This window comes from Oryctolagus cuniculus, chromosome 1 (genome assembly GCF_051225735.1).
Source record: "Oryctolagus cuniculus isolate XC-2025 breed Fujian yellow rabbit chromosome 1, ASM5122573v1, whole genome shotgun sequence".
Taxonomy (NCBI): Eukaryota; Metazoa; Chordata; class Mammalia; order Lagomorpha; family Leporidae; genus Oryctolagus; species Oryctolagus cuniculus.
In genome coordinates, this window is record NC_142867.1 from 178,146,814 (window position 1) to 178,171,853 (window position 25,040).

At 41.1% G+C, this 25,040-nt stretch overlaps 1 protein-coding gene across 10 annotated transcripts in view; it reads right to left on the minus strand.

The window, feature by feature from the left end:
- Positions 1-9,393: 9,393 nt before the first annotated feature.
- TTC39B (tetratricopeptide repeat domain 39B) overlaps positions 9,394-25,040 on the minus strand; it is a 152,673-nt gene continuing 137,026 nt past the window's right edge. For 9 of the 10 annotated variants that reach the window (XR_016223799.1, XR_016223801.1, XR_016223804.1 and 6 more), the window contains 3 exons: positions 22,372-22,489; positions 20,954-21,070; positions 9,394-16,445 (listed from right to left, as the gene is read on the minus strand). Coding sequence is in view for 5 of the 10 variants with exons in the window: in XM_070052366.2 (XP_069908467.2) it covers positions 16,349-16,445; positions 20,954-21,070; positions 22,372-22,489 (332 nt within the window). In the remaining 5 variants the exon portion in view is untranslated. The remainder of the gene's footprint in view (positions 16,446-20,953; positions 21,071-22,371; positions 22,490-25,040) is intronic. The other variant, XR_016223802.1, reaches the window with a different exon arrangement.

Genomic DNA, 25,040 nt, shown 5'->3' on the forward strand with positions numbered 1-25,040 from the left:
CACGGCTTTAAGAAGTTTGTTTTTTTTAACTATTTGAAGTAACTTCAGACACAGAAATAAAAAACAAAAAGAAAAGTTTCCTTTTTTTATTAAATAAAAATGTCTCCAAATTATTAAAATTACATTGCTATTAATTTCAACATAGAAGTGCTCTGTTTAAAACTATTCATAGTTGATTAACATAAATCTTCAGTAAGTGAAGAAAAGCAGAAAAATGAAAGTGAACATTTTCAGGGCTGGAGTGAGCTGCTCTTGTTTTCCATTTAGTATTTGGGTAGGAACGATTCTTGGAAATGATCGCAAACGCAATAATTACTGGCTTAATTCTAAACAGATTTGCAGTCACTCCTTTTCATGTTATTTTTGGCATGCTGGCTGTGGCAGGGCCATGCCGTAATGTTGATATAACTGGTTTCTCAGAAAACAAGATTTGTGACAATTTGCTCCATTCTGCTCCAGAGACAATCTGAGGCTTACAAAGTGGGGCTAAAAATGCACACAATCTTCCCCCTTGCAGCTGCTTCTTGTTTAACATTGTCAAATTTTCTTAATTAAAATGTAAGATTTTTGCTTGGCTTCCTCCCACCCCCTTTGAAGCTCAAATGACACACTGCCTCTTTTAGACACATGAGAGTCTTCAAAGAGCCAGAGAAAGGCCCTAATTGCCTTATCAGAAGAGCTCATTTTTAACTTTGTGCTTTGTATTCTTCATCTGTAGTATATTTTATCCAATCGGAACCTTAACAGGCTCCATTCAGCTTGGAGGCTGCAAAGCATTCATAATTCAGACCAAATATCATACTGGGTTCTCCTCATGAGTTTCCAGTCACATGTCTCTGAATGCTATCTTTCCTGCCAAGGATTCCCAACTTCTTATGTCAACTCAGACTTCCAAATTCCAGAGTCATTCATACATCTCTGTTCACAACACTAAGATATCTAATATAGATCTCTTTTTTCCTTAAGCTTTATTTATTTATTTGAGAGACAGAGTTACAGAGAGGCAGAGGCATAGAGAGAGAGAGGTCTTCCATCTGCTGGTTCACTCCCCAAATGGCTGCAACAGCCAGAGCTGAGCTGATCCGAAGCCAGGAGCCAGGGGCTTCTTCCTGGTCTCCCATGTGAGTGCAGGAGCCCAAGCACTTGGGCCATCCTCCACTGCCCTCCAGGGCCACAGCAGAGAACTGCACTGGAAGAGGAGCAACCAGGACTAGAACCCGGCACCCATATGGGATGCCAGTGCCACAGGCGGAGGATTAACCTAGTAAGCCACAACGCCGGCCCGACCCCATCATCTTAAGAACATATCCAGCCGGCACTGTGGTGTAGCAGGTAAAGCTGCTGCCTGCAGCCCTACCATCCCATATAGGCACCAGTTCGAGTCCTGGCTGCTCCTCTTCTGATCCGGCTCTCTGCTACAGCCTGGGAAAGCAATGGAAGATGGCTCAAGTACTTGGGCCCCTGCACCCACCTGGGAGACCCGGAAGAAGCTCCTGGCTCCTAGCTTTGGATCAGACCAGCTCCAGCCATTACAGCCATTTGGGGAGTGTACTAGCAGGTGGAAGACATTTCTCTCTGTCTATCCCTCTCTGTCTATAATTCTACCTCTCAAATAAATAAATATTAAAAAAAAAACATATCTTTTCAACCCACCAGTGTACCAGTGGGAGACAATTCTCCAAGGGTCTCTTTCTTTTTTCTACACATTTCAAAGGAAAAGGTGCTGCCTAGCTTTATGTCAAATTATCTTTTCAGCACTGTTTGGATAATAAGCTGCTTGGGGTGATAAAGATAGTACAGGTTTCCAGAGCAGAAGTCAGGTGTGTTTTCTCTTCGGTGTGATAAACGCTCCTTCCAGAGCACAGATGAAATTCTAATCAAAGAACATTGCTTATTCTCGAGGCAGGGAGGCTCTCCATGGGAGATCTGAGGAGTGAGCAACCAGTGCTTGCTGGATCTTTCCCTTTCTGAGGGGAAGTGTTCCTTGCGGTTCTCCAACCTCTGTGCAGGGAGCATGTAAATCCTATGTGGAGGACAAATAACATTTTCTTTTAATTTTTTTTGACAGAGTTATAGAGAGAGACAGAGAGAAAGGTCTTCCTTCCGTTGGGTCACCCCCCAATTAGCCGCTACGGCCCATGCTGTGCCGATCCAAAGCCAGGACCAGGAGCTTCTTCCTGGTCTCCCATGTGAGTGCAGGAGCCCAAGCACTTGGGCCATCCTCCACTGCCCTCTCGGGCCACAGCAGAGAGCTGGACTTAGAAGAGGAGCAACCGGGACTAGAACCCGGCGCCCACATGGGATGCCAGCACCACAGGCAGAGGATTAACCAAGTGAGCCACGGCGCCGGCCCCACCAAGTGGATGCTCTTAAGACCCATTCCTACACACCACACTCCTCCAGTTGATAGAGACTCTACCAGTTGATGGCCCTTGGTGAGGGCAATGTGGAGCTGGTCCCAGGAAGAGAGATGGGGCACGTGAGAAAAATTAGCCTTTGCTCTGTGGACATCCTCCTCCCTTCCAGAGCCTGTGAACTCCTCCTGCCTTCCAGAGCCTGTGAAATACTAGCAGTTCATCAGTGGAGAAGGAAGCATACCTAAGGAGAGCAGGAACGTTCACCAGATCTCAGGAGCTTTTCTACTCTGAAGTCAAATACTGCTTGGAGATCTTCCATATTCTTGCCCCTGGAACCCACAAGATGTCCTTTATCTATTGAGAGTATCTGCTTCAGGGATTTCTTTTTAAATTAGCTCAAGTTGATTCCTGGACTTTCCACTCTAAGAGTTGTAACTGATGCATGTGCAAACCTATCAAGCTTTTCATGCAAAGAATAAAGGAAAGACAAGCAGGGAAGAACAAGACACACTGGGAGAACCATGGCGGATCAGCCCAAATGGGGATATGGTAAACAGGCTAACCAGTCGCTACACCCATCTCCTCTGCTCCCGGTGCCCATGGTTCAGATTACATTTCCCTGCCTCTGCTGTCATTAAGTGAAGCTGGGTGGCTGTGTTCTAGCCAAAGGAGCTTGAACAGATGGTAGATATGCATCACCTCCTCCTACACACAACCCTCCACCTTTGGCTGATTGCTACAGAAAGATACAGTGGGGTTGAGGGTGTTGGGTGCAGTAGTTAAGTCCCTGGGAATACCTGCATCCCATCTCAGAGTGCCTGGTTTAGGGACAAGGCAGGTGAACTAGATTAGAGCCATGAGTTGGGAGCCAGACACACCCCACCCTGTGTAATCCTATCCATTTACCTGTCAAATAGCCCCCTTTCCAGCATGCATCTCCCTTCGCCTGGGAATGCCACATCTCTCTCCTTCTGAACTTATAAAGAGGCCAGCAACCAGGAAGGCTCTCTTTTTCCTTCATCAGAAACCAGGACATGGCCGGCGCCACGGCTCACTAGGCTAATCCTCCGCCTGCGGCGCCAGCACACCGGGTTCTACTCCCAGTTGGGGCGCTGGACTCTGTCCCGGTTGCCCCTCTTCCAGGCCAGCTCTCTGCTGTGGCCCGGGAGTGCAGTCCTTGGGCCCTGCACCCGCATGGGAGACCAGGAGAAGCACCAGCAAGGTTGTGCTGGCCGCAGCGGCCATTGGAGGGTGAACCAACAGTAAAGGAAGACCTTTCTCTCTGTCTCTCTCTCTCACTGTCCACTCTGCCTGAAGAAAGGAAGGAAGGAAGGAAGGAAGGAAGGAAGGAAGGAAGGAAGGAAGGAAGGAAGGAAAGGAAGGAAGGAAGGAAGGAAGGAAGGAAGGAAGGAAGGAAGGAAGGAAGGAAGAAAGAAAGAAAGAAAGAAAGAAAGAAAGAAAGAAAGAAAGAAAGAAAGAAAGAAAGAAAGAAAGAAAGAAAGAAAGAAAGAAACCAGGACAACCGGAGGCGCTGAAGGTGCCCTCTAGTTCTTTCCCCCATCCCTTGTTCCTTCTTGGCTCAATCCACTCCTCAACTTTACACTCTGGCATGCACTCCAAATGGGTTTCGATGCTTCCTGGGACTAGAGTCCCTAGAGATGGTGGTAAAAGACTCAATATTTGGGATGAAAGGAAGGGCCCTGAATGACACATCTCAGGTGCCAGTTAAATGCCCCTTCTGGTTCATAGGACCTTAATGATGGCGATGCCTCCTGGGGTCACAAGCCCTAGGCATGGCAATATAAATTCCCTGAAAATGTTCAGGGTACAAAACAAATTCCAGGACACTCAGAACCCTGCCTGTGCTGACTTTTTACTTTTTTGTTTTTGTTTTTTATCACCCAGGAACTTAGCATCCAAGCATGAAGTGTTGCCTCCAAATGTCTATCTAGTGATAGTGGGAACAGTCCCCAAGCTAATTTGGGATGTTGTGGACATGACTCAATTTCATATTAGATTGTCTCTAGATGGACTAGCATCTTCATGATGGCAGTATGTCCCCTGGAGGCCATGGACTCCAGGCACGGTAGTTTCTTATATGACTATATCAGGGGCATTGGGTAGTAATTACCCTATATCAACCTGCAGAAAGACCGCCTCCCCGGGCAGGATACAACAGGGAGCCCCACTTTGGGGTACAAAAAGAGATTCGAAGGTACAAATTACATATTTAAGTTACATGCTAAAGTATAACTAGGCTCATGGAGAGCCATTTTCTATTTTGGTCTTCTCAGGTTCTATGAAATGTTCACTTGTATATGACTCTGTTTTCATTCCTATGGACTCACTCCTCCTAAGGGTACAGTTTCAGAAACTGGCCATGGGATCCCAAATCCCCATGAGCTGGATAGCAAAAGTAACATTTTAAGTGTTTAATAATATAGAGAGGGTTAACATGGGAAACAGTCCATAAAATGGCAACTACTCTAATCAACACTCAGTGACCTCAGAATCAGCCCCAAAAGCAGTGTGGTCTAGCTAAGAAGCCCACAAGAGAGCGTTTCAGATGTGGAAAGCCAGGGCACTGTGCAAGGAGTATCCTCTTCGAAGGGAGATAAGAACTTCCACTTAGCTCTTGGCCTTGTCTAAAGACTGATGGGATTTGAGGACTCCGGAGTGTTCCACAACCTAGGCATCCCAGTCAGAGTCTTGGGTATTCACTGATGTCACAGATAAGAGTGTTAACTTGTGAAATTAACAGGAGTCACTGTGTACTAACTTCCCATGAAGGACCTCTTTCCTCAAAGACTTTTATTATTATTACGGGGGTTGATGATACAACTTGCTCTAAAATATTCACTTTGACTTAGTGTGTTAAAGGATATCCTCATCTCTTACCAGTTTTTGGTAATGTCTAAATGCCCAATCCCTTTGCTTGGGAGAGATTTATTATCCCTAAGTGCTACCCTGAAGCTAATTTCTCCCATGTCTAAGTCATTTGTTATAATTTTATCAAGTACTACGGCAGATCCCAGTCTATAAGATCTTCCTAAAGAAATAAGAGTAGACCTTAAGTTTGGCATCAAGGAATACCTGGACAGCCTACCATGTCAGGGTTTTCTTAAAAGATGAGACTGCGTTTTCTCATCGGGAAAAGCATCTCATAAAACCAGAAGCTACATAGGGGACTTCAACCCTAGATTGGTAAGTTTCTTGAACATTCACTCTTGGTTCCAAGCCAATCTCCTTGTTTTTTGTTTGTTTGTTTGTTTTTTGACAGGCAGAGTGGACAGTGAGAGAGACAGAGAGAAAGGTCTTCCTTTTGCCGTTGGTTCACCCTCCAATGGCCACCGCGGCCAGTGCGCTGCGGCCGGCGTACCATGCTGAACCGAAGCCAGGAGCCAGGTGCTTCTCCTGGTCTCCCATGGGGTGCAGGGCCCAAGCACCTGGGCCATTCTCCACTGTACTCCCTGGCCACAGCAGAGAGCTGGCCTGGAAGAGGGGCAACCGGGACAGAATCCGGCGCCCCGACCGGGACTAGAACCCAGTGTGCCGGCACCGCAAGGCGGAGAATTAGCCTAGTGAGCCGCGGCGCCGGCCCCAAGCCAATCTCCTTGTAATACTACTATTCTGACTATTTTGAAACCAAATAGGGAATAGAGACTGGTGGACTTCAGATCACAAGGTTATTCTCCCAGTGGCCTCTCAATGAAATAGTTAAGGAAATACATGACTCAACTCTTCTGGGAAGAGAAGCTTTAACATGGATAGTCTCTTGGATATTTGAAGGAAAAGGACTACATGATATCAAAAGGAAAGTAACTCAACAGGTAGCTACTGCTCTAGGGTTTATCTCCATGCCTCTCGGGAGACCTCAGTCATTAGGTATAGTCCAAAAGGCTGATCACAATCTTAAGAAAATTCTGGCTAAGCTTTGCTAAAGCCCTCAGAAAACACTGATTAAATGATTGCCTATTACCCCTCTCAGGATGAGAATGACACCTAAGTCTACTTTAAATCTTATTAAAATGCTATATGGAAAGCCCTTCCTCACCTCTGACATCCTCTTTGATTCAGAGACTCAAGATCAGATAAAGTGCATTATTAATTTAGGTCAGGTACAAAAGGTTCTGGTGAGTATGTTAATAAAATTCTCCAGTGCATGATCCCGAAAGTCATGAATAGCCTACATCCCCAGGATACCTAGTTTTATCAAAGACTTGGAGGGAAGTATCCCCTTCAGATCAATTGCAGTCTAAATGGAAGGGATGCTACTGAGTACTCCTACCACAGTCAAGTTACAGGGCATCCCAACCTGGGAAATTCAAGGATTAAACTTTTACAGGTACATACAGAAGATAAATCTGCCTACTCTTGTGAACCAATGGAGGATCTCAAATACCTCTTCAAATGGCAAAAATATTAAGTGAAGCTTTTGCATTTGTCATATCGAGGCTATTGTACTTTAAGGCAGACATGTGTTATCTATACCTCTTTTGATTCTCTCAGGAAGCTGCTATTGGCAGAAAAACTCCTTAGTGAGTAACAATCAAAGATCCTGGTATGACACAAAAAGCTAACTAAGAATCTGTCCATTGCTTTGGGCAACCTACCCTATACTTCAGCCCAGTATTTATAACAAGTATGGAAGTGTGTGGATGCTGTCTAAGGTAGTCATGGATAACTGACTAGCCTTAAACATACACTGATAGAATGAGGAGCATGTGAAGTGATTAATGGAATCTGTCACATATACTCTAGCAGTAAGTTCACTGTAAAAACAAACATTAAAAATCTTTATGCTCAGGCTAGGTGGTTTTCTCATTTGCAGAATCTATCAGCACCCACTATTTGAAAACAATAAGATATATTCTTCCTTTCCTAAAGGGCATGCCACTTGGCAATTTGATTTTTCCAGTTATGTTCACACTGATTGATAAAGTTGTCTGTTTCAGAATTCAACAGCTTCTCAAAATAATGATCCCGCTGAGCTACAGCCATTGGCAGTGACTGATGAACATTCTCTGGCCTCTGGGACAGATCCATTAGATGAGATGGGAAGAGGTTTCTGAACCCAAGATAGGCAGAACCCACGACGGTGATCAGCAGGAAGTAGATACAGAAGATGAATCATTACTCTTCAGCACTCTCTTAGCATACAGGGTCGGAAATGTGAGGGGAGAATGATATGGGATGAGGCAGGTAGCCAGATTAAGGTCACAAGCTGGCAGCTGCACACACTCTCCCCTGCACTGCAGTGTGATCCTATCCACTTACCTGTCAAATGGCCCCCTTCCCAGGATGTATTTCCCTTCACCTAAGACCTGGGTTGGGCGGTGCCATGTAGCCACTCCCCTTCTGGCCTTATAAAAGATGGCTATTGGGAGTGAGTCTTTCTTTTGGTAGAGACCAGAACAAAAGGAGGCACTGAAAATGCCTTCCATTTCCCTCCCCAACCCCTTTCGCTTCCTGGCCCATTCCACTTAACTATGCCCACATGTGTGTTTGCTTTCTCACTTCTTAAATAAACCATGTTGCATACTGTATATGTGCCTGTACTTAGATTGCTTCTCTAAGTAAAAGCAAAGACCTAGATTAAAATGAACTCCCACCTCTCCCACTTCAGTTTGGATCCTGGCCACTCTGCTTCCAAACCAGTTTCCTGCTAATGCACATCCTTACGCTAGGTAGGAAGGTAGACCCTTGTGGGAAGGAAGGTAGCAGCTTTAGAAACATTCAGAAGCAGTCTGATATCTACACATGAAAAGTCCTGACCAAGTCCCATAACCTTGTACAAGGGTCCCAGTCACACCTTCTGGGAACATGCCAGGGGAATCTTAGTAGGCTGGCACCAAGGAAGCTATTTGGGGGTCTAATAAAGCCTCAGGAGGAGTCTCACACCCAGAAAGTCTTTCCAGCAATACTTCAAAAGAGGGGGAAGGGGAAAGAGGGAAGAATTGGACTCCACAGCCATATATACCCATCAAAATGCATACTGGGCACTCCATTCCTTGGTGAGTTGCCCATCTGGCCTGCCAGGTGTACTGCTTCATTAAACTGTGATAGCTTGCTTACCACCTATCTCACATCTGAAATTCTCTTCTTAGGGTGAACAAGAACCTCTGTTCCAGCCAACTATGGTAACACCCCGAGGCAGTAGATGATGGCTCATGTACTTGGGTCTCTGCCTCCCACATAGGAGACCCGGATAGAGTTCCAGGTTCCTAGCTTTGGCCTGTCTCAGCCCTGGCTACTGCAGGCTTTGGGAAAGTGAATCAGCACATGGAAGATCTCTCTCTGTCTCTCCAATAAAATGAAAAAAAAAATATCTTTTAAAAGGGCAGATTTTAGCAGTCATGAGTTGAAACTACAGAACCACAAGATAGAAAGAACTCAAGTTACTGAATTACATCATAAAAAGCCACCCAGTGATGGAAGTGCCTGGCTTTTGAGACATGAACCAACCTTAACATGGAGGGAGCAGAACAAGGAAATATCTCATTTTGGATTTGCTCACTGTGGGTCTTGCATGTCTCATCCTCTACTCTTGAGGGCTGAGTGAAGCATAATTGTCCCCATTTTACAGAGGGGCTAGGCAAAGTGCAAAGAAGTTAAGTAGCTGGGAAGGGGCATCACATTCCACAGTCTAGCCAAGTCCAGGCTTAAATACAGACATCTTGATTCACAGGGACTAGCACTTTCTTTCTGCGCTATGCTGAATGCTGAAGATTCCTCCTAAAACTGACAAGTTATCTGCTAATCTACATCTCTGAGCCATTAAATAGATTAAATAGACTATAAAAAGATGAAAGAGAAGGCAACCCTCCCTAGAGGCAACTGTCATCACATTCATGTGTTCACACCCAGCACTCAACCAAGAACATCACACAAAGAAGGGCTTTCATACTTGCCTGTTAAGTTTAGAGAGGGAAAAAAGAAAGAAAACTTCAAGTTTACATCATAAGACAATGAAAGGCCAGTAGACATATGTTGCATACAGCTTTCACATGTAGACCAATCACAATAAGACTGTAAGTCCATCAACTGTAATTTATTTAAATAACAATTGCATGTTGCAGGTAAACCAGTTGTAGCAATATGAAAATACAGATTTCTGAGGAAATCTCCAACTCAAACACATATCTAATGATACACAGTACTCTTATAATACTAAGAAATCAAAAATAAAACATGTTGACTTTCAAGCTGTGATCATCTATCTGCACTTAAAAATATAATTTCTAAGATGACATCTGTTTTCAAAAACATCTTAATGGTAAAAATAGGCTATGGGGACTGCTGTCTCCATGTTGGAAACTTAGGTCTCACATCAGCATTAACTCACAAATCATAGATGATACCATTAACACAAAATCAGCAAGAGAATACTCATTGGGAATGTCATTTCTATATTAAAAATATCAGAACTTCACAGTTTTCTTTGTCACTTGTATAGATAAAATGCTTTGATAGCGACAATCTATTTCACTTTCTGATACCAGAACCGGTGCCTACTTGATCAGCAGATGGATGTTACTAACACATTCATTTTACATAGAAATTATATCTTCAGCTTCTAAAAATGTTTTTCTCTGTAAAAGTGTGACCACTGAAAATGGGAAAGAAAGAGATCTAAGCTCAAATGTAATAAAGAAAGAGTGAGATAAAATGTTGATGATTTTTACTAAGAGAAAATTGCATTGCAAAGTACATACAGGTAGATTGGATGTCATGATCCAACAGGAGATTTCCCATCAGTTACAAAATGCTAAGGCTTCCAACCTTACTTTTGTTTAATTCAAGCAAAAGTGGAAAAACACATGTTGTGAAAGTAGAAATCCTCTTACACGTCAAGTTAAGATTATGATTAGGTGCCTACATCACAAGACAGGTCTATTTTGTATGTTTTAAGGCAAAGCACAATTTCCCAAATGAAGCTTTGGGAATAAATTTCAGTAATGAACTAATCAATTTCATTATATATATATATATGCACATGTATATATGTATATACATATATATATATTTGGCTATACTTATAATTTAGAAACTTACATGAAAACACATAAATGTCCCTATCCACATTTGCAAATAAATATTTCAAACACTACTACAAAGGGATCTTCAAAAAGTTCATGGAAAATGTGTATTTGAAAAAACTATATGTGAAATTCAAAATTCCTTTGCTAAAATACATTTCTTTTAATCCAATTTTTCCACAAACTTTTTGAAGTTCTTTTTTATGGAAATTACTCAATTGGTGTTCATTTAAGTATTTGGATGCCAAGAGTCAGCAGTAGGGAAACATAATTTTAAAACATTAACTAGTTACAGAATTTTCCCCAATACAGTATCAGAAAACAACATTTTATTGAGAATTCAGTAATTTTTCTGGTCAGCACATAACAGTGAAATACACATATTCTTCCTCTACAGATCTTAAACAGAACCCAACAGCACTGTTTTCTTAGGACATTAAATTGAAGCAATAAACTAAGATTTTAGGTGTTCACCATAAACTTTTCATATAAATTATTTTCTTTAAAAAATATCACAAATCTCTCTATAGAAAGCAACTGTATAATCTCTTTAGGAAAAAAGTTAATTAATGAAAATTATTTAAACTTATTTACCACCCCCAAAACTGCCACCTGGCCATTCGGATTCATCAACAATAGAGAATTCAAATGTCTGTGTGATTCCCAAAGCACAGAGCATCACACCTTCACACTGAATAAAACCTTCCAGCATTTCAAAATAATATAATTCCTTTAAATTTGAAAAAAGTATTCTACTTTAAATTCTTAATTCAATTTCACTGGTTATTTACTTAGGTAATACTGAGATCAGTTTCTTTTACTTTTTTCTTCAAATGGTGCCTGCCAACTACCAATAATTAAACCAATTTACTAGAAGATATTACATAGCAATAAAATAAAAAGTCCCACTAGGATGTGCCAGCATCCCTTAAGTTCACCATTTAAAGTATGCATTTCTTAGAACTACTAGATTATCATACAAGGTATACTGGTTTGTTACTATGCAACACATTTTACTTAATGAAGTTTGGTCTGAAAGTACTTGACTTTTCCTATTAAGCATTCAGTCTGTAGGCATCTGTAGGCATTATTACAGTGAGGCAGCTGCTTTGCTTTTTCTAGACAAAGTCGTGTTACAGTAGTACTATGCTGACACATGTCACGGGTACACTGTCCATAGGAGGGAATGGGGCTTACATGTCTTCTGAAGCTGGATCTACGGATCCCGCTGAATAGTTCAGGCCAAGAACCTGCTCAGCCATCTCTCTATGCTAAGTAGTCCGTGTGTCATTTTTTTCTGAAATGATGAGGCTACAGACAGACTGGACTGGGTTGGATTTCAACAGTACCTCTGAAGAAGCAGTTTCAAGCATCATGATCAAATCCTAACTACTCAACCCAAAAAGGTTTTCCTTGATGGTAAAAATTCTCATATGTACTTTTCCCTACATTTCAAGTTCAACAGTTTTAAAGCCACCAAATCTAATAGCAAATGTATGAAAGACAAACTACCAACAAGGAAGCAATATTATGTTCTACAATAAGCAATCTGATACTTAAAGAGAAAGAATGTAAGTAATTGGGTTGGTGGAGGAAGAACAATGTAGAAAAAATCATATAATTCTTCTGAAAGAATAGTATAAAACATTGTCTATTTAATATTTATACAGTGTTATATATTTGTCTACTGATCAATAACTGCATTAACTAGCTGCAATTAATTAAGCACTAATTGTCTAAAGAGACCAAAAATAGGTCTTAATTATATTTATGCATGTAACTTAGGTATCAGAAATTTTCAGAAAAATCAATAGGCAGCAAAAGGCATAAAATTCATAATATTAAATAAATAATCTGCCAAATTATTTTCTTAGTAGCTAATTTGTATCTAAGAACCTTTAGAACTACTAGGCCAGTTGAGTCAATGGGAAAACCTTGATAACATAAAGTGCTTGAAAAGATGTCACTGAATTTTTCAGAATATTATTATCTTGGAAGATAATTTAATCATGAAATCTGCTATCTCAGATGTAAGAATCACTCTTCTACAATTCTAACAGTTGTATTTTCCGGAAAAGTGAAGAATGTCTATAAAATTAGATTTAAATGGGAATCTTACAAATAAGAATAAGGAGTTCTGCATGGATGGAAGTGGCAGAGCACAACATTCAAACATGCCAATGACCTCCATCACCTGCAGAGCAAACATGATGACAGTTTAAGGGCACTTGAACAGAAAAAGCCGTGCTTCTGACAATGTTACCATGGTGAGAGGGTAGGCAGAGTAGATGGCAGGTCAAAGCCAGAACTCTAGGAAGCCAGGCATTGGAAGGCCTTTAAAGAAAAGTGCATGCATGAAGAAATGCTCCCTTGACACTTGGCAGTACCAACGTGCCCTCGCCATCCCACGGGCTCAAAAGCCACATGTGGGACGTGGCCACTGTACTGGCCCAGCAGGAAGGAAGGAGAAGCAATACTGTTCAGAGGTTGGAAAGGACAAGATGTGAAAAAGTTTTGAGAATTAACCAGAGAAACTCCAGAAATTTTTCTAGTTGTTTACAAAGACCATTTTTAAAATAATTTTTTTAAATATCCAAGGGGTGGAAAATCTCTACTAGCAAAACAACAGAAGTGGAATAATGATGAGTATTAGTAACAGGTACTTTCAGAACCTATCATAATGTACCTACCTCTACTAACAACTTCACACAACCCGCTGACTTGAAGCCCTGAGCAAGAATCATAGCGTGGCCTCAACAACCAACTAGTCCAAGCTTTCCAAGCTTCTAGTCCAGGTCTGAATAACAGTCACATATTGCTGCTATATTCACTCTTTTGCAAAAGAGCTAGTCGCACTGTATCAGCCTCTTGGACTGTTCCACTGATTAGAAATTATTCCTTGAGAATTCACCTCCCTACAGTTTCTGTTTCATCTCTGCTCTCTGAAGAGAGAAATAATCAATTAATTTTATCCCATATGACTTGAGACCTTTGTGTCCCCAGGAGCATAGAGAACATCAGCATCTATGTCAAAAGCAGCTGTAATTAATTTTCCATTAATTGTCAAGCAGGAATCATGCTTTCCTTGTCATTATCCCTACAAAGCACAACCTCTTTATAAAGCACCTATCAGAACTCAGACTCCCCATTTAAAAGAAAACAAAGCAAAACAACCACAAAAAAAGGCAATCATACCAGGAACTACACAAATTGCACCGTCAGACACACTGGCAGTCCAATCCCCTCATATATGCACCTCAAAAGATTAAATAAAACATTGCTACTTCAATATTCATTCTTCAAAGAATATCCTAAAAATCATAAAGTAATTCCAAAAATGTAATATTAGCTGATGTCGCCAGCAACTGGTGCCAGTACAATTCCTTGAACACGACAGGAAACAAACATCTCTAGCACTAATGATATTACAGTACTTAAACATCCACTGCATAGATTGTCCATCAAAAGAACAGGAAGTAATAATAAAAGCAAAATAAGAAAACATAACAAAGGAAAACATTTATGGGACAGATGACTCTCTGTTATATGTCTTTCAAAATAGTTAAAATAAAACAACTATTAGCTTAAAAATTTTTCATTTTACAGTAGAACATTGAGTGACTCAGCTATGACTTGCAGCTTCCCACAAAAACAATATAGGTATATATGCTTTACAAAATAATGCTACCAGAGCTCACCTAAGCAATTTACAAGCTTTTTTACAATTATACACAACAATAATTCTGGAACGTATTTTCCACTGCAACTTAAACTATAATGACAGTCAATTTTATCTCCTCTTTGTAATTAAAGTTACATAATTCATGTGTATAGCACATACTGATCTATCTGAAGAAGTGGTACTCTGACTCAAGTTGTGTTAATCATCCTGCACTGGAAATGCAGCCTACGTGTTGATCAGGAATCAGCACCTTAGGAGCCAACGTAGAGGCACAGCTGATTAAACCATTACTTGGGACTCCCACACCCCATATCAGAGTGTGGGTTCAAGCCCCAATTATTCTGCTTCCAATCCAGTTTCCTGCTAATGTGCCTGGGAATGCAGCAAATGATGTCCCCAGCACTTGAGTCCCTGCTACCCAGTTGGGAGACCTGGATGGAGTTCCGGGTTCCTGGCTTTCACTAGACCCAGCTCCAACTGTTGTAGACATTTGGGGAATGAACCAGCAGAGGGAAATCTTTCTCCCTCTCTCTGTCACTCTCCTTTCAAATAAATAAATAAATCATTAAAAATAAAAAGAATCAGTACCTTGAAAGAAATAACACCAAACACCATTTGCACATAGGCTCATGCAACCGGGAACAGCAAGGAAGGAGCAAATTCATAATTTGGGCTACTGTTGGTGCCAAAAGCATTAATAAATTTATAGCTTTTTGAATGTCCATGCTTCTTTCAAAGATTACAACCTCAGTCAATAGCTTTGAGATGGTAACCGATGCTTAGAAACCCTAATGCTGCTCTCCCCACTGAAGAAAGCAAGGCCCAGAAAGGGTCACTCACTTACTTCAAGTCATGGAATTAGTAACCAACAAAGATAAACTCCTCATTTCCTGTTCAAATGTATAGGATTCCATGACAAAGTTCCTCTTCTTCAAAACTGAAATAGAAAGCATAAAACCTGGATTTGTCAACTCGTGAACTTTTTTTCCTTTCTCTGGATCCATTCTGGTCCTTAGCCACACTACACATACCGGGGAAGTAGGGGGAGGAATGGTGATGATTGAAAAATAAAAGGCACAGTAGGTGGGAGTGGTTTGGACTACGCATAACATTGTAAAAAATAAATACACAGACTCACAGTTATAAAGCTGAAAGGGACCTTGGAAGTCATCTGTTCTTTGTCCATTTCACAGATGACAATACGGTGAGAGGCACAAGGAGCCAGGGACCCCCTAAAGGTCACCTTGTTAACTGCTCACTGGTGGCAGAGCCAGGACCATATGGAGCTGGGCTCTTTCTCACTCCATGCCCTGTCATCTAACTCAAGGACTAATAAGCACAAGTCCAAATATTTACAAGGAATAATCACAGTGCTAGAGAGATTAGAAAATTAGATCTTGCTCACTGACACAGAAGTAAAAACTATGGATATATTACATATCATTTAAAGCAGCAGGAACTTTGCTTCCTATAAGAAAAATAACCAATGTATATATTTCAGGCTTCATTGCTAAGATTAAGGATAATTTCCAAAATATGACTTTTATTTCCCTTTAGATATACAGGTTTTTTTAATTCTAAATTCTGCTATAATAGACTTAAATACATTCAAAAACTGGATAGTCTCTCAAAAATGTCACCACCTTTAACCAACATGAAGATTTTTTTTAAAAAAAGCCCATAACTTAGTATTTCATCACATGGATGCAAGTGTCTTTAAACCACAAATTGCATCGTCCCATCCTTGTCCATGCCCTCCACCTGCTCTCCTCAGAGTTTTCAGAAGGTCATTGTTTAGCTATTTTAAAATATGAGTGATGTTTATTTCTCCTCTGAAATTTAAATACTGGGCAACAGAATACCTCTGAAGTTTAACTGACCAAGAAATCTAAAAATGGCTCAACATGTAGGACATTTGCTATTTAAACAGTGTTCACATCAATATTAAAAAATAACTAATCTAATTAGACTACATGTGCCTGTAAGTCTTTTAAAAGACTTCTCCACCTCCCAATTAAAATCTAATATGAAATCTTTTTTGGAGATGCAAAAAATAAAAATTTTCTAGATACTATTGAATTTAATTCCATAGGGAAAAAAATTTATGTAGACCAACAGTAAATCATCATTCAGATGACAGCAAATATTGATAATAAAATTGGATTTTTTTGTCTCTTATTCACATAAACATATTTCCACTTTAATACACGATCTAATCTATAGCAGGTGGTGATGCCAAGTGAGGGAACATTCCATAGTTGGTGTTCTGATCAATCATGTTCTGAGGAAGGTTTCCTCCAGAGGTGCAGGGCTGCCTGGATTCTGAAGTGTAGTCTGGACTCCAGGGAATAGTCCTTGTAGTTGTTTCTGAAGACAATAACAACAAAATTGTACAGTCAAACCATCTGTGTATCCCAGGGCACAAGCAGCCTCCCCACCCCCCTCGCTCATCTCCTTATTTACTTTCAAACCCTAACAGGCATAACAGTAGATCTTAGGAAAGTACAGCTTCCTGGTTCTGTAAGAGGTGACAGGACAGAGGACAGTGATAGTCTATATTTCTAGAAGCTTCCTGGTGGTGTTCCAAAGGTCATACTTTGAGCAGCAAGGTTCTACTTAATCACAAAGGCACTCACAAGCACAGCAAGAAGGTTATGAGGAGGGTCTAGCAAACTGAACAGTTTTTTTTTTTTTTTTAAGATTTTACTTATTTATGTGAGAGGTAGAGTTACAGACAGTGACAGGGAGAGACAGAAAAGTCTTCCATCCACTGGTTCACTCCCCAAATAGCTGCAACAGCAGGAGCTGGGCCGATCCAAAGCCAGGAGCCAGGAGCCTCTTTTAGGTCTCCCACTTGGATGCAGGGGCCCAATCACCTGAGCTGTATCAGAAGAGGAGCAGCCGGGACATGAACTGGTGCCCATATGGAATGCTGGCTCCCCAGGCAGAGGATTAACCTACTGCACCATAGCACTGGCCCCAAGTTTGGCTTTTTTAAATTAGAAGGTTTTAAGGAAGGCTCATTTAAACATGGTGAACACAACCAATGACTGAAAAAAAAAAAAGAAAAATACCTTGGAACAATTGCATGAAAGCAGGATTACTGAGAATGCCAAAATTACTTATTCCATTGCTTACATACAAGTATCAATGGTTTGATCAATAATTATGTAACAATCAGACCAATGCCAGAATGAACCACAGAAACTCAAAGGTCATTTAAAAACCCTACATAGATAATCCATGTTGACTTTACCTAGTTAGAACTGTTAAGAATCTGCAAAATGGGACAGCTGTACAGAATGGTCTTACAACCACCTTGTTTGTATTGGTATATTTTTCTATAGCTGTTTGCCTTACACATTTCTAAGGGCTACTTACTGGTAACCCAGAAAATATATTACTAGAGTTTACCAAAGTCAACATATTACTAGAGTTTACCAAAGGATGTTACTGAGTATTTTCTACATGGCTAGCCACCTAAAGTGGCAAATTGGCAAAGCTCCTAATATGAAAGTACTTAAAAAATTTCATGAAAAATGGAGTTAAACAGTAAGTTCATTTAAGTGCAAAAGAAGTTGAAATGTATGAATAGTTTTTCACCAAAAACAATTCATTGTGGGGAGGGGGCAGGAATTTGACTTAATTGTTAAGCCTCCATTGAGACATCTGCATCCCATATGCAAATGCTTGGGTTCAAGTCCTGGCTCTGAGTTCTGACTCTGCTCCTGATCCCAGTTTCCTGTTAATGTGCATCCTGGGAATAGCAGTCATGGCTCAAGCAACTGGGTCCCTGCCACCCACATGGAAGACCTAGATGAATTCCAACTCCCAGGTCTGGCTTGGCCCAGCTCTACCCATTATGGGCATTTGGGGAGTGAACCAGTAGATGAGAGTGGAGCTCTCTCTTTGTCGGTCTTTCAAGTGCATAAAAACTAAATACAAAATTTTACAAATTTATTGAAAAATGTGTATTAAGAAAAGATTATAAATAGGCATCAAAATTTTTGATGCCAAAATAAATTTATCTTTTAATTTAATTTTTCCTTGAACTTTTTTGAAGTTCCCTCATACCTAAGGGGAACTGCAGAGAATTGAGAGTCCTGAAATTACTGGGATGTGTGTCTAAATCACTGACACTGCCTTGACTCAGTGGTAACTTCCAGTTGCTTTTCAGTTGTAAAATACTTGTCATTTACATTCATCATTATAAATTTGTCTCACCGGGGTTGGTGCCGTGGCTCACTTGGTTAATCCTCCGCCTGCGGCGCCAGAAAACCACATGGGCGCTGGGTTCTAGTCCCAGTTGCTCCTCTTCCAGTCTAGCTCTCTGCTGTGGCCTGGGGAGGGCAGTGGAGAATGGCACAAGTGCTTGGGCCCCTGCACCCACGTGGGAGACCAGGAGAAGCACCTGGCTCCTGGCTTCAGATCGGCGCAGCGCTGGCCGCAGCAGCCATTATGGGGGTGAACCAATGGAAGGAAGACCTTTCTCTCTGTCTCTCTCTCTCACTGACTATAACTCTACCTGTCAAATAAAAAAAAAAAAATTGTCTCACTGTGCACTTCACAGGAAGGACTTGCATATGTCCACATACTGAATATCTGGAATAGCAGTATTTATAGTCTAACTTTCTAATAGCTGTATTTGATGATACATAGATATTATGGTTGAAATACCAGTCATACACTCATATATTAACTTAAGAAGTGATGTGTTTACCTTTTTTTTTTACTTTAAGGAAGCCCTTCTTGGCTTTCCATGCCCCTGAAGCTTCCACTCCATCACTACACTCTGTTCAAATTAAACATCCTAAAAGAGCTGTCTCAAGCAGCTGATTCCATTTCTCCTCTCAGCTCACTTGTCAAAAGTCACCAATGACTGGCTTGCTGCCAAGTGCAGCAGCCAATTCTCTTTAACCTTGCCGAACCTCTCAGCAGCTGCCCTCATAACTGACCACTCTGTCTTCTTTGTGAAACATTTTGTTCAGCTGGCTTTCCTAGATATTTCCCTAACTCACATAATCTTATTACGAAGAGCTTAATCTTCTTCATCGTATTGTTTAATCTCTGACAAACGGCATAACCCAGGCACTATGCTAGACCTTTCTCCAGATATGTAACTTTCTCAAAATGACCTCATCAAGTACCATAGCTTTAAATATCACTGTCTCTTGTGTTGGTGACTTTGAAATCTCATCCTCAATCTTGCATGTGTTTTTGACAGCCAACTTACTATCTTCACATGGGATATCTAACAGATGCCTCAAAATATCATGGTCCAAAAGAGAAGCTCCTTCTCGTCCTTAAATTATTTTATTCTCCAAGTCAATAAAAAGCATAATAATCAACCTAGTGGCTTAATTTCAACCTACTGACTTAATTTCACAATTGAAGGGTTCCCTGGCTGTGGCTTCTGCCAGGAAAGCGCCCTCTCATCTTCTGGTGACTGATTTTCTCAAAACTAGCTTTTTTTTTAAGATTTACTATTTATTTATTTAAAAGTCAGGGTTAGAGAGACAGAGGGAGAGGCGAGAGAAAGAGAGAGTTCTTCCATCTGCTGGTTCTCTCCCCAGATGGCCACAACAGCCAGGGCTGGGACAAACTGAAGTCAGGAGCCAGGAGCTTCATCCGGTCTCCCACTTGGACAGCAGGGGCCCAAATAGTAGACCCATCCTCTGCTGCTATTCCCAGCCTATTAGCAGGCAGGTGAATGGGAAGTGGAGCAGCTAGGACACAAACCGGCCCCCATGTGGAATGCCAGCATCACAGGAGGCAGTGCTATGCCACAACACCAAACCCTCAAAACCCTCAAAAGTAGCTTTAATTATGCAAATCCCAACTACAACATCACCTCTTCAAGGAAATCATTTAGAATCAATGTAAAGTAACACCCAGGTATCACACTCTAAATCTCAGCAAAGCATATACCACTGAGATTTTTCTTACTTGTTTAACATCTCCCTCCAGCTAATAGAATAGAAACACTGTTGAGTTTACAGTTATCTCTTGAGAGCCTTAACTATTGTATAGGACACAGCTGATGCTCAGTGGACACATAAGGACTTCTAAAAGTTCACGGAAAATGCAATTAAGAAATGCATTTATTTTAATGAAAAAGTTTTGAAATCTATGAGTAGTTTTTCATAACATCCATTTCCATGAACTTTCTGAAGTTTCTTTACATTTGAATTGGAATACATGAGCAAATCAATGAACCACTAAATTACTTATGACTTAGAACTATTAGGGCATTCTTTCTCCACTGAATGAAGAGTGGAAGGCAAACAGAACACAGGTGTCTGCCTTACATTATCACCCGTCTAAGAGCAATTATCCAGCAAACATGGTAAAAATATTCTGAAGCCCTCATAGCAGACCGAAAGAACTCAGAGGTAGATCAAAGAGCATCATGGAATCAGTGGCTCTTCAAGGAAACAACAGATGTGACTGAATATGCTTACGGTTGGCAAATTATGATACAAAGACCAAATCTAGACACTCATTTTTCTTCAATGGTTGCTTCTGATATAACTGAACAGTTGTAATGGAGATTTTATACTAATGTCATAAATACTATCTGATCATTTACGTTAAAAGTTTTCTGAGTCCTAATATAGAAGACAATTTGTTAGAAATCCCTTACCCAGATACCTACACATCTGTCAATGATCACAAGAAGGCATTAAGAGGGTTGGAAATAGCAATTTAACAGCAAAAGTCAGGAGCATAAACCAAGAATAAGTTAGCAAATGTAACCTTGTTACTAATTTTGCACCAATTTGTTGATTTTTAAGTGTATAATGTTTCTGTTGTTATCATGGTATTGATATTCCTGATGTCACAGCAATCAAGGAAAAGCCGTGTTTATCACTTACCTTGCGGTTTCTAGGACCTTTATGGCCTTATCAATTTCCCCTTGGCTTTTATACAAAAATGCCAACTCAAACAGAGTGAAGGGCACTAGGTAGTGGTCATACTTCAGTAGCTTTTCACTGAAAGAACAAACCAAACACAGGGAAGTCTTAACAGAACAAGAAAACATCATTCTTTTTCAACATATGTATCATTCTCTACTCCTCAGAAAGCAGGTGCATCACTAAGCCTACTATCAGAGAAAAGCCACCATCACACAGCTATGGGACCTAATAAACTAAACAGTATGTTTTAATGTAATAATATTTTATTCTTTAATATAAATCCAGCCCTGATAATTGTTTACTCTCTCTCAGGTCAACGAATGCTGAACTTGAATGATTAACCCTGGGGGTGTGCAACTGGCAGAGAAGGGGAGATGTCTGTCGGAATGGCCACATCCCATCCTGGAGTGTCTGGATTCAGTGGTCAGCTCCAACTCCTAACTACTGCTTCCTGCTAATGCAGACACTGAGGGCAGGCAGCAGTGATGACTCAAGTGGCTGGATTCCTATCACCACTGTGAGAGAACTGGATTAAGTTCCTGCCTCCCAGCTTAGACCAAGTCCAGTCTCAGTTGTTGGGAGCACTTACAGGGTAAAGCAGTGGATGAAGCACTCTCTACTCTTTCCTTTTCTCCACCCCTGCCATCCAGCAGACTGCAGCATTCTCCTACATGGAGAGCAGGAACCCAAGCAGTTGAGCCATCATCCACTATTTCTTGGGTATGTTAACAGGGAGCTGGATTGGAAGCAGAGTAGCAATGACTTGAACTGGCACTCCGTTATGGGATGCAGGCATCCCAAGAAGCAGCTTAAGCCACTGTGCCACAGTGCCCTCATACCTAGTTACTCTGCTTCCAATCCAGCTGCCTGCAAGTGTGCACCCCAGGAGGTAGAGTGATGGTTCAAGTATTTGGGTGTCTGCCACTCACATAGGAGACCCAGATGGAGTTCCAGACTCCTGGCTTTGGCCTGGCCCAGCCCTGGTTGTTGTGGGGATTTTGGAAGTGAACCTATGGACAAAATATCTCTCTCCATTTGTCTCTATCTCTGCCTCTCTACCGTTCAAATAAAATGGAAAAAAAAAAAAAAGTCTGAAGAAACAGTTTCACTTCTAGAGCTTGGACAGTTTCACTTTCAGAGCTGCACCACAATCTTGGTTTTTGTGAGGCGTTTTAAACACCAAGTAAAAATGCAGAAAGCTGTGTTCCATGCGGACTATAATCATGTTATCCAGGAACAAAGCAAGCTAGTGGATTCTCTTCCCAGTAACACCAAGTGAAAGGTTAGCAGCAAGAGACCAAGCATCCTGCATCGCCTTCTCACAACTTCCCCAAACCCCAGTGTGTGCTCAGTTTGGTTTTATAGCGTGTTGGTACCTTTCCATGACATAGTTGAAACACAGTTCGGCTTGCAAGGGCCGCTGTAAGTTCTTGAGGCAGCATCCTTTAAGTAATTTCACCAAGCACTCATCGTCTACAGAGTATTCGCTAGCACCTTAAAAACACAACAGAAAAACACTTTAAAAAAATCCTCACGGGGAGGAAGAGTTAACAGTTACAAGGTTTCAGAGGAATCACTTAAAAACAAGGAAACCATTTTTAACATTGTTTTTTATGTATCAGTACACACAATACAGTGAAAATATTTTCAGTATACTGAATTCACTAGCTCACAGATACACTGTTTTATTAGGGGGTTCACTTTGTTCATGAAAAAAAAGAGTTTCAGGGGGACACAATCAGCTTTGTACGCTGAGATGTAGTAACAGGAAATGCGAACTTAAATAAAGAGCTCGATCAATTCTATAAAAGATAAAGCCATGAGGCATAAGGAGGCTGCCTCCCCCTGTTGTCTTGGCGCCTAACTGTGTTGGCTTCAAATGAGGCAAGGATAAGAGCTCCATATGGAGAAGCAGATGGCCTTGCACCCATTAAACATTCAGGAAGTCAAATACCCTCTCCAGGTCATTATGTTTACAACTCATCCATTCTCCCAGGTTATGTTCTTTTGGGGGGAAATTAAGTCATAAAATTAGACAAAATAGTCCTGAAATACAAACCCCCACATACTTCTATCTGCTTGAGGGTAATGGAAAGGATTTTCCTTCCCCACTTCTTGTCTTTTGAAAATGAGTCTTCACATTCGACAGCCCAAGGCAAATGCGTAATAGACAGAAGGAGCCACATTAGTGGTGACATCTACGGGACAAGGTAGCCAGCCCACACTGGCCACTTTGTAATTTGTTTTTCAAGTCAGATGCAACCTAGAAATCACTACACAACAGAATGGTAATTTATGCATTTCAGGTTTTAACAACAGTAAAGAGAACTCAGAGAGACCTCAGGAGTCCCTCCTATTGAAATTTTCCGGCTTTCTGTCCACACCTGGACATCACCGTTGACGTGTTCTGATATGTTAGTGGTAAACTACTTATCAATGGGAGGTTAACAATGCTATTCAGCAGTGAGGATGGGGTCACTTACTTTGCAGATGCTGGAAAGAGCAGATACTCATCTTCAGCTTGCGAGCTGATATTACTCATTTAGAATCATTTTTCTGCACCCCCCCTTCCATTCTACCCATGCTTCTAATTATGCATGTTTGCTGAAATATACATTCAAGAAACATTATCTTTCAGGGCCTGGGATGGAAGCTTTAGGGTTCCATATCAGATGCTAATTTTTAGTACCATTTTTATGCATTCTACTGAGTTTTTGGTAGCATGCTATTGACAGTTTGTGTTATGACAACATTCTGTTACTCACTGAATGATGCTTTTTGATGGGAAACAGACATAAAATCATGGAAAGTTAAAGTATCGGGAAAGCCATACTTAAACCTTATGTAGATATTGAGGCAGGGACGTGGCAAACAAGTTCAAATGTACCGCCTCCCTCCAAAAGCCTGAGAAGAAAACCATCACCTTCTCAGACCACCGAGCATTGCTAGATGATTATTTTCTCTTAAAACTATTTTCCCTTAGTCATGGTTCTCAACCTCTTGAAAGAGTTCATGGATGGTCTCCATTTTACATTTGAAGAAAATTGCATGCTGTTGCTGCTGAATTACATTTTCATCACGAAAGATCTGCTCAACTTGTTAATAAAATGCTATGTAGGCTGGGGGAAAAGGAAGTTTGAAGTCCAAATTACAAACAAACAATACGGGATTTTTTAGATGCTGGTTGAAATACAACAAGAGAAAAACTTGAAAACAGAGTTAGAAAGTGAAAAGCCATAAAGTCAGTAACATTTTCCCTTATATGCAACTCTGCTACCTAATGTCACCCAGAAAATTAACTGCAAGGCACAAAGGGTAACTGCTGTGCCAAGTTCTGGCTAAATGTTGAATTAAGTTATATTTCAACAGAAACATCACTGGAATTAATACACGTAGACCAAGTGCTTAGAACTGACTTTGGAGTTCTGCCTTTTGAATCAGTGACCAGCCTTTAATAACTGTGGCCAGGGCACTGCCAGAGTATAAGATCAATCGCATTCACACATTGGCCAAGGGCAGGAGAAGCAAAACTACATTCAATTTCCAATAATGGGAACGGAGGGTGAGGTGGAGGCTGATGCGTCCTCCAGTTTACAAATCTATTCTACTCTCCAACCATGGACTTCTGTTTCCCATCTGAAGAACAGGGGCTTACTACCAAAAGGTCCTTTCTGGCTGTTCAGGGTAGAGGGGGAGAGGGAAAGATAAACTTCCTGCATACAACAAAGGTCTTGGAAGAAATCATCATAAATTTCATATGCAACATTCATCAAAGAAGATCATCAGAAAAGAAACCAATCCTTTCACCCAGAAGCAGAGCATACAAAGACAGAACTGTAGGTATGGTGTGTCTGTCTGTTTTCTCAGCTTTCCCAATCCTGCTTAAAATACCTCTAAAGGGGGCCTGTGCTGTGGCATAGCGAGTAAAGCTGCCGCCTGCAGTGCCAGCATCCCATATAGGCACCGGTTTGAGTCCCAGCTGCTCCAATTCCAATCCAGCGACCTGGGATAGCAGCAGAAAATGGCCCAGGCCCTTGGGTCCCTG